The 14,055-nt window shown below is 35.5% G+C and overlaps 1 protein-coding gene and 1 long non-coding RNA gene across 13 annotated transcripts in view; one reads left to right on the top strand and one right to left on the bottom strand.

Annotated features, from left to right (window-relative positions):
- Nucleotides 1-14,055, bottom strand: part of LOC106150053 — an 82,385-nt gene that overhangs the window by 39,809 nt on the left and 28,521 nt on the right. The gene's annotated exons all lie outside the window — the stretch shown is intronic.
- Nucleotides 1-14,055, top strand: part of LOC102027621 (uncharacterized protein C10orf68 homolog) — a 150,739-nt gene that overhangs the window by 114,749 nt on the left and 21,935 nt on the right. For all 12 annotated transcript variants that reach the window (XR_001236623.1, XR_001236622.1, XR_001236619.1 and 9 more), the window contains one exon: nt 13,295-13,417. Coding sequence is in view for 7 of the 12 variants with exons in the window: in XM_013521466.1 (XP_013376920.1) it covers nt 13,295-13,417 (123 nt within the window). In the remaining 5 variants the exon portion in view is untranslated. The remainder of the gene's footprint in view (nt 1-13,294; nt 13,418-14,055) is intronic.

Here is a 14,055-nt window from a genome sequence, read left to right as displayed (position 1 = left end):
AGCTTTTGAAAAAAAAAAAAAAAAAAAAAAAAAATTGCTTGCTTTGCCTGATTGATCATGCTATTGGGCTTTTAGGCATTACCTTCACTCTTTCTAGGATATCCTTGAGAATTTTTTGGTTTGATGATCATAAATTTCTTTAGGTGATCTTTATCCTGGAAATATTTTCTTTCTCCATCAATTTTGAAAGATAATTTTGTGGGATATATCAATCTGGGTTGAGGGATATTTCTTGTTTTATTTTTGTTTTGTGAACCAGGAATTGAACTCAGGACCTGGTGCTTGCCAGGCAGGTGCTATGCCACTGAGCTATATCCCTGACCCAATGGGGTTGTCTTCTGTTAGGGCTTGAAACTTCAGCTTCACTCCAAGCATTCCTTGACTTTATGGTTTGTGTTGAGAAGTCTGCTGTAATTCTTTTTTTATTTTAAGGAGAATAGTAAAAAAAAATAGCAAAATGCAAACAAAACAAAACAACAAGGCATTAAAAATTATGTGGGGTTTCAAACCAAATGATAGAGATTAACAGTGGTTGTTATATTACATATTGTTATCTTCAACAGAATTGCTCAGATTAACAGATGTAAGAATGGAAGATTGATCAAAACATTAAAGGGAATAAGAAAATAATTTAAAAGAACAGTAGAAATAATACATAGTTTCACTAGACAGGATGGTAGGAATTCACCAATGTTTGTTATACTGCATATTGTTCTCTTCACATAAGTTGCTCAGATTACCAGATATAAGCATGCAAAATTGTTCAAAATATATAAAAAAAAATGTTAAGCATTAACTATTCCCCTCAATTAACCAACAGACATCAGCAGAACAGTTGTGCCAGCTATAATAGAGTATTACTCAGCTATAAAAAAAAATAAACTCAAGGCTTTTACAGGTAAATGGATGCAACTAGAGACCATATTCACAAGTGAAATAAATCGGACCCACATATATAAACATCATATTGTCTCCCTAGTGTAAGAGCATGAAAGAGTAAATAAACCCAAAATGTACAATAGATAATTTGAAAGGGAAAGAAATTGCTCAAAGGAAGGAACATTTGGGATGAGGGAAAGAAGAAAAAGAAAGTACTAAGGCATTATATACATATCTATAGATATATAGATATATAGGTATATATTTATTTATATATAGAAGTATGCTGTAATTCTGATGGGTTTTCCTTATGGGTGACTTATTTCTTTTCCATGACAGCTTCAAGATTCTGTTCTTGTTGCTTTTCTATAACAACTTTAAGATTCTGTTCTTGTGTTGAATTTCTGGAATCTTGACTATGATATGGCTTGAGGTAATTTTTTTCTGATCTCTTTATGGTCCTATATGCCCCACTGATCTGTAAGTAAAATTATTTTTTCATGCTTAAGAAGTTTTCTGCTATTAATTCTGTAAACAGGTTTTTACCCCTTTTATGCTTTCTACTGATTTTGCATTGATTCCAATTAATCCTAAATTAGTCTTCATTGCATTATGTACGAACTCCTGGATTGATTTTTTTTATAGTCCCTTGCTATTTTTAAAGTATCTTTCTTCAGATGAAGAACGACCACAGCTAAGACTTCTAGGTGTGATACTCTGTTCTCACATTGATTGATTTTGCTGCATATATTTTCAGTACAATTTTTAATCTCTTGGGATTTTGAGTCATTTTGGGGGGACTTCAATTATTTTCCATATCAGGTATTCATAGTTTGCATATCTTTCTTTAGCTCCTCCAGTTTGTTTATTAGTGTCTTCTCTAGACTCATTAATCATTTATTTTATTAGGGTCATTGACTCTTAAGTTATCTCTGCAGTTATATCTGCTTTGACTTTACTGAGTGTCTTCTTGTTATTTCCACTGCTTCCATTTCAGATATTTTGACTGTGTGGCTTTTGATTTCTTTCCCTTTGATGCCCATTGCATTTGCTTTAGAGGAGCTGAGAACTTGGGGGGGGGGCATTTTGCTTCCATGTTTTCTCATTTTCTGGTTTTTTTCTTTGTTTATGTGTTTTCTGTGCTGAGGCTTGCAAATTGCTTATACTGGCTAGCTTTATTGCTAGTCTCAGAGACCCCTTTAGGTAATGACTACTTCTCAGAGAAGTCCTTAGGCATAGTTAGCTAATGGCTTTTGGGTCTGTCCCAGGATCCAACCAGTTTCATTTATTAGGGAAAAAGTTTGCAGCCTATTTGGCCCAGTACCCAGTTCTTTGTAATGGACTCTTGATTGTTTATGTCCCCCAGCCAATCTAGATGTTCACATACAGAGAAAACCAGTTGATAGCATTGACTATGTCACCTTGGGTAAAATAGTAAGATGAGTAACAACAATAGCATCAAATACAAACTAGATAATGAGAAATTATAATAATTAACACTGTATCACCTTTAACCTTAGGAGTGAAATCTTGTTGTAGGACAAATTGTAAGACAAATCAGAAATTGATATACTGTAAATATCCACACTATAGAATAATTTTACCTCCATTCACACCAGTGATATGTACTCATGTGAGCATGAAGAAAAAAGAAATAAAAATAGAGATTTTGAAAAATCCAGCAATGGGAGATGGGAAAAAGGGTATGAATGTTCAATATAGGTCTTTTTGAAGACATATTTTCATTTCTCTTGGGTGGAAACCTAAGTAGATTTCCGTGGTTTTATGATAAACTTATGTTTTAAGTGTAACAAATAACTATGTTCCAACTGGCTCTGTCAAATTACACTCCCACCAGCTAAACATGAACATTTATTCCCCTATGCCCCTGTCAATGTTTGCTGTTATCTGTTCTTTTAATTGCACACGTTGAGTGTGAAATGGCATTTCACTGTGGCTTTAACATGCATTTCCTTAATGGCAAATGATGTTAATCCACGTTTCATGTGTGTATTACCCTTTGTGCATTTCCTTGATGAAACATCTATTAAAAACTGCCCATTTTTAAGTGGTGTCTTTTGAGTTCTTAATATTGTGAGGGTTCTTTATAAAAGGGGATATATGGGATGATCAAAAAACTGGCGAATTTTAAAATTTTTAACTTATTATAGTAAAAAGCACATTGCCAAAAATAGTAGGATAAGTGTATTCAGAGTGAGGGAGAGCTGGGTGTAGTGGCACACGCCTGTAATCCCAGCACTTGGGAGGCTGAGGCAGGAGGATCCTTGCGAGTTCGAGACCAGCCTTGGCTACATAGTGAGCTCAAGGTCAGCCTGAACTTCATAGCAAGATCCTGTCTCAAAAAGACCAAAAAAAAAGTGAGGGGGAGCATTTGGAATATTCTGAGGAAGAGTAATGGCAACGTGTCTTTTACTGCAGCAAAAATTTTAAATTTAATTTCTCACTGTATGTTTTGATGCCCACACATTTCTTCTGGATACAATTCCTTTAGTTGAATAAATGACTCATAAGTACTTTATTTTAATCTTTAAGTTGTCTTTTGAATTTTTATGAAGTCTAATTTGTTACTTAAGCCTTTATGGATCATGCTTTTAAGACTGCATCTAAGATATAGTTGCCAAATCCTAGGCTTTATGAAGTTCCTTATAATAATATATGGTAATATTATATTTAGTCCTCTGGTTAATTTTGAATTAATTTTAATTCAATTTTTAATTTTAATAATATATAATATTATATTTAGGCCTCTGGTTAACTTTAAGTTAATTTTGTGTAGTACAAATTCTTTTTTTTTTTTTTTGCCTTATTGTCCTAGCACAATTTATGAAGAGAATGCTATTTCATTAAATTGTTTGGCAAATTAGTTGAAAATCAATTGATACTACATATAAGGTTTTATTATTAGACTCTCAATTTTATTTTTACATATATTTGTCTATTGTTATGCCATTACAAAACTATTTTTTTCTTTTATTTTAATTTAATTAAATTCACTGGTACAATTTAGAAACATACGCTGATCACATTCATCATAGAGAATCTGTACCTGTACATGATATACCTTGGTTTGTGTTTTTTTCCTCCACTTCCCATCCCCTCCCTTCAACCCCTCTTCCTCTCCTTATTTACAAAACTTTGTTTCCATTTTATCCTTCTTTTCTTTTTCTTTTCCTTTCTTTGTTTGCCCTTCCCTCTCTCTAGTCCCCCATTCCTTCTGAACAATTTATTTTATCTCACCATATCTGTTGTTCAATTTGGTTCTTATTTATACTTTCAGCTTCTCACACCAGTGAGACAATGCCATATTTACATGTTTCCAATGTATTTCACTTAAGAATATGGTCTCAAAATTCATCCATTTACCTAGAAATGTCTCAAGTTTATACTTCTTTATGGCAGAGTAGTACTCCATTATACTAAAAAAAAAACCACATCTTTTATATCCATTCATTGGTTGATGGGCATTTGGGTTGTTTCCAAGATTTAGCTATTATAGACTGTGCCACTGTAAATATGGGCATGCATATATTATTGAATGACGCTTTTAATTATTTGGGGAGCTACTAAGAAGGGGAATAGCTGGCTCAAATGGACTCTATAATCCTACTTTTATGAGAAATATCTACACTGATTTCTCAGTGGTTGCACCAGTCTACGGTCCCACTAACTCTGGAGAAGTCTTCTCTTTTCCCCACAGCCCCACCAGAATTTGTTATTGATTGATTTCTTGATAGTAGCCACTCTTTCTGGAATGAGATGGAATTTTAGTGTTGTTTAATTTACGTCACTTGAATGACCAGTGATGTTGAACATTTTTTATGTATTTATCTGCCACTTGTACATCTTCATCTGAGAGGTATGTATTCATCTCAAATGCCCAATTTTGGATTGGATCTTTGAAATTAGGAGATGTGATTTTTTCAGTTCTTTTTAATATTTCTCATGCAGTTTGGGTTTTGTTTATGAAGTCTTTGCCTACATCTGTGTCTCTGACAGTTTTATCTATTTTCTCTTCCAGCAGATTTAGTGTTTCTGTTTTCATATTTAGATCTTTGATCCATTTTGATTTTAGTTTAGTGCATGGTAATAGACATGGGTCTAGTTTTAGTCACTGGCATGTGAAAAGCCAGTTTTTCAAGCACTATTTATTAAAGAGGCTTCTTTCTGCCAGTGAACATATCAAGCCCCTTTTTCAAATATAATGTGGCCAGCTGTGTTTAGAGTTGTTCTGAAGGTTCTATTCTGTTCCATTGTTACCCTGGTCTACTTTCAACCAGTACAATGCTGTTTTTATCACAGTAGATCTGTGGTATAACCTCAAGTCAGGGATTATGATGCCCCCTGCCTTGCATTTGTTGCCCAGAATTGTTCTTACTATTCAAGGTCTCTTCTAGTTCCAAATAAATGTTAGGTACGTTTTCTATAATTCTGTGAAGTATATTAATGGTATTTTGATTGAAATTACATTAAATCTGTATAACAGTTTTGGGACTACAGCCATTTTCACTATATTGGTTCTTCCTTCCCAAGAGCAAGGGATATTTTTCCATGCTTTGATACCATCTTCAATATCGTTTTTCATAGTACTATAGTTTCCAATGTAGAGATCTTTTACTTCCTTCGTTAGATTGATTGCTAAGTATTTCATTTTTCTTGATGCTATTGTGAAAGATGTGGCTTCGCTAATTTCTCCCTCAATGAGTTTGTTATTTGTGTACAGGAATGCTGTTGATCTTTGAGTGCTGACTTTGTGGCCAGCTATGCTACTTAATTTGGTTATTCAATCTAGAAGTCTTTTGGTGGAGTTTTGGGGGTCTTCTCTGTAGAGTATTATGTCATCTGTAAATAATGATAATTGAACTTTTGCCTTTCCTACCCTTATCATTTTTATTTCTTTGTCTTATCTAATTACTCTGGCTAATGTTTTCAGAACTATATTAAAATAGGATTGGTGATAGTGGACATCCTTATCTTGTTCCTGATTTTAGATTGAAATCTTTCAGTTTTGGTCAATTTAGTATGATGTTGGTTGTTGTTTTGTTGGCTTTGTTTATCAGATTGAGGTAAACACCATCTATTCCAATTTTCTGTAGGGTTTTTATCATAAATGGGAGTTGGACTTCATGAAAAGCTTTTCCTGCATCTATTGAAACAATCATGTGATTTTTTTGTCTTTGGTCTCATTGATAATGGTATATTACATTTACTAATTTCTGTATGTTGAACCATCCCTTCATCCCTGGGATAAATCTCACTTGGTCATGGTATATAATCTTGATGATTTGCTTCATTCTGTTTGGTAGTATCTTACTGAGTATCTTTGCATCTATGTTCATTAGGGAGTTGGCCTATAGTTATGCTTTTTGATTGAATCTCTTTTTTTCGTTTTTGTTTTTGTTTTCTTTCTGGTACCAGGAGTTGAACTCACAACCTTGCACTTGCCAGGCAGGCGCTGTGCCACTGAGCTAAATCCCCAACCCCTTTGATTGGGTCTTTCCTGGTTTTGGTATCAGGGTAATACGTGCCTCCAGCAATGAGTTAGGGAGTATTGCTTCCCTTTCAATTTCATTAAAGTGTTTGAGGAGTAATGGCATTAGATCTTCTCTAAATTTCTTATAGAATTCAGTAGTGACTCCATCAGAAACTGGGCTTTTCTTTGTTGGTAATTTTTTATATTTTTAACTTCATTAACTAATATTGGCTTATTTAGAATTTTTATATCTTCTTAATTCAACTTTTGTAAATCATATGTACCTGGAAATGTGTCCTTTACCTCTGTGTTTTCCATCCTATTGAAGATTCTCAAAATAGGTATTGATGATCTTCGGAATTTCCACAGGATCCATAGTGATTTCACCCTTTTCATTCCTAATTGCATGAATTTGAATATTTTATTTCCTTTTTTGACAACAGTGGTTAAAGGTTTATTAATTTTGTTTAATCTTTCAAAGAACCAACTATTCAATTCATTGGTTCTTTGTGTTGTTTTCTTAGTCTCAGTTACATTAATTTCTGCACTGATCTTTACAATTTCCTCCCTTGTATGGGCTTTTGGCTTAATTTGTTCTTTGTCTAGAAACTTGAGGTGAAACATTAGGTTGTTCATTTGAGCTCATTCTGTTTTTCTGATATGAGAATTCACTGCTATAAATCTCCCTCTTAGGACTCCTTTCACTGAATCCCACAAATCCTGGTATGTTGTATCAGCATTATCATTTAACTATAGATATTATTTAATTTCTTTTAATTTCATCTGTGATCCATTGGTTATTCAGGAAGGTGTTATTTAATTTCCATGTGTTTATGGAGTTTTTGTGGTTTCTTTTGCCACTGATTTCCAAATTTCATTGCACTATGGTCACTTAATATGCATGGAACAATTTCAGTTTCTTTGCATTTACTTCAGCAGGTTCTGTGGGCTAGTACATGGTCTATTTTAGAGAACGTCCCATACAGAGCTTAGAAAAATGTGCATTCTGATGTTATTGGGTGGAACACTCTGTAAACACCCACAAAGTCAATTTGTTCACAGGTTTGGTTCAGTTCTGATATTTCTTTGCTGATTTTTTTGTCTGATTGATCTATTTACTTGTGACAGTGGAGTATTAAGGTCCCTCATTACAGTTGTGCTTCTTTGATTTTTTTCATGTCCATTAACATTTGTTTTGTATAGTTGGTGTTCCTGTATTTTGGTGCATATATATTTATAATTGTTATCTCTTCCTCTTGAAGTTTTCCTTTAACAAGTATGTAGCAACTTTCTTTATCTCTTTTGATCATTCTTGGTTTGAAGTTCACATTATTTGCAAATAGAATCACTAACCCTGCTTCTTTCTGGATTTCTGTTGTTTGAAGTTTTGTTTTCCATCCTTTGATTTTCAGTCTATGAATTCCTTTTTGAATTACATGTGTTTCTTTTATACAGCTTATTATTGGATCTTGTTGCTTGATTCTGCTAGTCTGATTCTTTCGATTGGTAAATTGAGACCATTTATACTGATGATTATAACTGATATGTATTGGCTTATCCTTGCCATATTATTTTCTTGCTATAGGGTCCCTGTCTTTCCCCTCTGTTGACTTGCTTGCCTTGACTGGTAGTTTCTTTCTATTAGTGTTCTTGGACATGTGATTATTTTATCTTTTTCTAGAATATTTTTAGTACACTTTTTAGAGTTGATTTAGTGATTATGAATTTCTTTAGCTGTTTTTTGTCATGAAAGTATCTTATATCTCCACCAATTTTGAAAGATAGTTTTGCCAGGTATATCAATCTGAGTTGGAATTTATTTTCTTTCAGGACTTGAAATACTTCACTCCAAGTTCTTCTTGACTTGAGGGTTTGTGTTGAGAAATCTGTCATGATTCTGATGGGCTTTCCTTTATAGGCAATCTGTTTCTTTCTCTAACAGCTTTTAGTATTCTGTTCTTGTGCTGAATTTCTAGGATCTTGATTATTTTATACTTTAGATTTGATTTAATCATAGTAATTGGGGTTCTATATGCCTCACTTATTAGTATGTCAAATTCTTTTTCCATTTCTGGAAAGTTTTCTGCCATTACTTGTGTAAATAATATTTTCTGTTATTTGTACTGACACTTGCTATTTCATTGACTCCAATCAATCTTATGTTATTGTTCTTTACATCATTTGCAGGTATTGAATTGTTTTTCCTAGTCTGTAGTTATTTTTAAGAGATCTCTCCTTTCATGAACACTAGCCATAATCCTATCTTCTAGGTCTGATATTCTATCTTCACTTTTATTAATGCAGTTTTGCAAACTTTCAATGGAATTTTTAATTTCTTGGGTATCTGTTTGAATTTTTCATGCATTTCATTTCTTTCTTATGTTGGCTATTCATGGTATCCATCATTTTCCTATGCTTCTCTGTTTATTTATCTATGTCTATTCTAGATTTGCTGAGGAAGTCCTTCATTATAGTCATCATCTCTTTTTTTACCTTAGAGATTATTTCTGATCTGATTTCCTCTATAGCATGGTAGATTTGTTTCTTTACTTCTGTTGCTATCATTTCAGAAATTTCAGATATGTGGTTTCCATTTTCCTCTATGTCATTGTCCCCAGAACTTGTTCTTGATGGGGTTGCATTTTGTTTCTGCATATTGCCATTTTTCTATTTTTTAAATTTGTATTTTGTTTTCCATGTTTATTCTTATAAGTTTTATAGTTAATAACTTTATACTAGTATCAAGGCCTTGCTTGGAAATGTCTGTTCTTCAAGGATGTCTTCTAGGTGTTGGAGGTTCTTGGTTTTTGTGTGTATCTGAAGATCCTACCTTCCCAATTTATTATGGGTGACATATTGGTATTCATTTGGCTCAGCCCCCAGTCCTTTGTTACTATGGTGATGGTTATTACCCCAGACTCCAGTGTTGTTATATAAGGAAGAATAACAGATATGACATCTAGCTAAAGTAGTACAATTAGCAATAACAATAGCACCAAGCACAGGTTAGAAACTGACAAACTATGGTAACTATTATTTTGTTAACTTTAACCACAGGAGCAAGATTTACAGTTGTATAATAGAACCCAACATAAATTGGGAGCTTGTATGCAAAGTGTTTCCCCTTGGTATAGTGGTTTTACCCCATGGTGGGGAAATTTAAGAGGGATAGCTGATAAACAGAGATAAATGAAGAGAAATATACTAGAAACAAGGCTGGAAGACAAAGGATTGTCACATAAGCTTTGGAAAAGTAGAGAAGAGAGATTATCATCAAAGATAGCCAAGAGAGGATTGTCAAAGCTGTCCAGAAAGACTAGAGAGAATATGCACTTACATGAAATTATCATTAAATCAAAAGAGATAATTGATGAAGGGGAGAATGACAAATAGATTAGATCAAACAATATAGGTGAAAGACTTAAAAGATAAAAGAAGAAGAATAAAAATGTAACAAACCAGCAAAGAAGGAATAAAAAAGGAAATAAAGAAAATATAATAAAAAATAAAGTTCTGGGCTGGGGATTTAGCTCAGCGGCAAAGTGCCTGCCTGGCAAGCGCAAGGTCATGAGTTTGGTTCCTGGTACCGGAGAAAAACCAAAAATAAATAAATAAATAAATAAAGTTCCTCTGGTGTCCACAGAGAGCCCAAACCTACTGGGTAACCCCTCCAAACCTGCAGTAGAATTAGTACTGGATGTAGGGCTAATCGTGGCCTCCACATGTGGGGCTCTGGGGCCAGAGTCTTCAGCCAGTACTTTCTGTATGTTCCTTAATGGCCCACCCACTCCTTACCCTGTGTGTCTCTGTGTCTCTCTCCCAGTTTTGTTCTACCCTCAGACAGAGACCGTGGGTTGCTCTCATTCCCATGTATAGTTGGTTCCTCCTGGTCCTTGCACAGCCTCCTGTGTTCCTCTTCCACTGGCACATCTCTGTCCTCTCAGGTAGCTTGTTGCAGGGTGGGGTGGGGTACTGTGCTGTGAGCTGACCCTCTGCTTCTGCAGGTGCTGTCCAAGGCTGCTCAGTCTCAATTCTACCTCCTCTCCTGAGAGGGGAGTGCTAATCTCCCACTTGTTGCTGCACACAGCACAGTGTTGCTTAAGTCCCACATCCCTCATGCTACTGGTAGCAGGGTGGGCGAGGTCCTGCTGCTCCATCCGTGCTGTCAGCAGGCACCTCCACTGCCGCCACCACACCCTGTGCTTTGGTTGGTAACCTTGCTCCCTCACTGCTTGTGCCGCTGCTATTTGTTGCTGTTCTACTCTGTGCTTTCACCAGCACCTCCACCACCACCGCTGCACTGCCCACCTCCATTGTGGTCTGTAGTCTCTTGTTGCAGGGGGAGGTGGGATGGGGTACTATGGGCTAATTTTCTGCTCCAGCCACTGTTATGGGGACAGCCCCAGGTTGCTCAGTCACATGGTGCAAGGCTGCTTAATTCTGCTTTCCTCTAGCCACTGGTCATGGAGCAGGAAGGGTCATGCTGCTCCATTCACTACATGCCCCTGCAGTATTTAATCTTATCCCTAGAGGTTTCAGTTAGCAATCTGGCACACAAAAGGAAAGGAAAGGCAAGGACAGGACGGGACAGCAAAGGAGAGCAAAGGAGAGGAAAGAAAAGAGGAGAAAAGAAAAGAAAGATAAGGAAAGAGAAGAGAAGAAAAGAAAAGAAAAGAAAAGAAAAGAAAAAAGAAAAAAAGGAAAAAGACAAAGAAAAGAAAAGAAAAGAAAAGAAAAGAAAAGAAAAGAAAAGAAAAGAAAGAGAACAAAAGTGCTGGCTGCTTAATGGGAGGAGCAGATCACTCACTCCTGTGTGTGCTGGTGGAATTTGCTGCCAGGCTACAGTGTCCTCTGTTTGAAGGAAGGTAAAAGAGGCAAGGGACAGACTTTATGTCCCAAGTCTATCCTGTGTGGCATGATTTAGCTACACTATTTTAGTCTAGCCACTTTTTTCTTTTTCTTCTTTTAAACTCCATAGTATGATGGTCCTGTTCCACCCATGGTATGGAGACCCACTGGCAGCCTTGTGGGCTGGATCACCATGTCATTAAGTCCTCTAGCTATGTTTTGTTTGATCTATGAGTCTCTTATTTCAGATTGATTCTGGCTTTAGGCTGTATGACCTTTCCTTTCTTCCAGTTACCTTTGTTTTTAGTTGAATTTCTCTGAGTAGCTCTGAACATGCTCCTCCTCTATTCAGCCATGTTTCTTCCATTACAAAACTGTTTGGATAACTTCATTGTTACGGAAATCTTGAAATTGAGAAATGAATTCCATGGAGCATTCTGTTCATCACTTTGGCGTGGTTTTGACTCTTCTAAGTATTTTTCATTTCCATGCAATTTTAATTTCTGCCCCCTTAAAACAATCCTTTATAATACATTAATAAAGGTTATATTGAATCACTATATCAATTTGAGAATTATCATCATAAAAAGAGGAATGAGGGACCAGGGAGACAGCTCAGCAGCACAGCGCCTGCCTGGCAATCGCAAGGTCTGAGTTCATTTCCTGGTACCAAAAAGAAAAAGAGGAGTGTTCTTACAGGAACCAAAAGTAGATCCTTGGTTGCCTGGGGCTGGGAGTATAGGGAAGTTGGAGGGTAACAGCTAGGCAGTTCAAAAGTTTCATCTTCAGGTAATGAAAATGTCTAACTTTGATTATGGCAGTAGATACACAATTCTGTGAGTATACTGAAAAGCACTGAATCTTACATTGTAAACAAGTGAAATGTACAGTATGGAAATTATATCTGGATACAGTTATGCTTGAATGCTTGAACACTAAAGTTAATTATGTATTTATTTTCCTCAGCAATGTAACCTTCCGTGTACAAACTTTTCCTCTTTTTTGTTACTCTTATTCCTACCTTTTAAAATCTTTTTGCTATCACTGTGAATGAAATTTTTTAAAATTTAGCTTTTGATTACTCAGTGCCCATATATAGAAATATAGTTGTTCTCTATGTCCAGCAATGCAATTTTATGATGTTTCTTTTAAATCAGTTAACAGAAAAAGAGTAAAAAATATTTATTGTTTTGCATGTTTACCTAAACAATTACCATTAAAGTACTGTATATTTCTTTTATGGACTGCAGTTACCAGCCAGTGTTGTCTCAGCCTGAAGGATTTACTTTGCTATTTCATGCAGGACAGGTCCTCTGAAAAAATCAAGAAAATTCCTCAGTTTTTGCCTATCTAGGAATTTTTTCCATATTTATTTTTGAAGGACAGTTTTGCTGGCTAGAAAATTCTTAGCGGTCCATGTTTATTTCAGCAGTTTGAATATGTCATCTCATTGTCTTCTAACCTTCATTGTATCTTTTCCTTTTCTTTTTCTTTTCTCTTTTTCTCCTTGTTCTGGGGATCAAACGCAGGGCCTCTTACATGTAGGCGAGTGTGCTACCACTAAACTAAACCCCCAGACCTACTTGTCATTGCTTCTTTGAGAATTCAGATGTTAAAATTTTAACAACTGTACCCAGATGTAATTTCCATACTGTACATTTCACTTGTTTACAATGTAAGATTCAGTGCTTTTTCAGTATACTCACAGAATTGTGTATCTACTGTCATAATCAAAGTTAGAACATTTTCATTACCTGAAAAAGAAACTTTTGAACTGCTTAGCTGTTACCCTCCAACTTCCCTATACTCCCAGTCCCAGGCAACCACGGATCTACTTTTGGTTCCTGTAAGAATCGTCTGTATTAGATGTTATACACGTGAGAACTTACAACATAAGGCCTTTATTACTGGTTTCTTTCACTTAACTCTGTCTCTGAAACTGTCCATTTAAATGTGTCTTTGTTTTCTTAATTGAATGATCTAAAATATGTGTAGTTAATTTCATTTTCTTAGTAACTCACATCTATTAGCAAACATACATGATTAATAGCTAACCTATTCTCTAAATTCTTCTAGAAAACTTTGATGACTCTTCACCCTATTCAACAGAACCTCCAAAAGCAACTTATAACACATCTAGAACTGCTTCACAACCTTCCAGATTTACCCCATTTCCTTCACTGAATAAAATGCCATCAGGTAATTTTTAACACTTTTGTTTACAATATGATTTTTTTTAAATAAAGTTTTCATTACATAGAAATAATGAAGTTTGAGTCATAAAACACTTTATCAAATGATGCTAATTTTATTACTATAGCCAAAGTCAACATAGCTGTTGCTATACACTGGTCTTCTTAAGATGCCAATATCTAGATTGCCTTGGGGTCGTTAACAATACTGTGGCCCATTCTGGAGAACTGGGTACTGGGCCAGATGTGCTGCAACTTCCCTCCCATGTCAAGTAGACAGAGAGGCAGTTGGATCCAGGGACAGAGGCAAAGGCTAGTAGTTCTCCATCCTAGAAGATACTGCTGAAAAGTAGGCATTAACTAAAGAGGTCTCCATGCTAGAAAAAAAATTTTCCACTGCCGTCAAGCACCAGGCTCAACACAAAACAAACAAAAAGGTGGAAGGTGGGGGTCCTTAACAGCAATAGAAAGTATTTGGGCCTGCTTCTGAAAAGGAGGTGAGCTGGGCATGGTGTCACATACCTGTAATTCCAGCACTCAGGAGGCTGAGACAGGAGGATCACTGTGAGTTCAAGGCCAGCCTGGGCTAAAAAGTGAGTTCAAAGCCAACCTAAACTGCATAGTGAGACCCTGTCTCAAAAAAAA

The sequence above is a fragment of the Chinchilla lanigera genome, unplaced genomic scaffold, assembly GCF_000276665.1.
Source record: "Chinchilla lanigera isolate Chin_1 unplaced genomic scaffold, ChiLan1.0 scaffold00061, whole genome shotgun sequence".
Taxonomy (NCBI): domain Eukaryota; kingdom Metazoa; phylum Chordata; class Mammalia; order Rodentia; family Chinchillidae; genus Chinchilla; species Chinchilla lanigera.
This window is presented reverse-complemented; position numbering and strand designations above follow the sequence as displayed.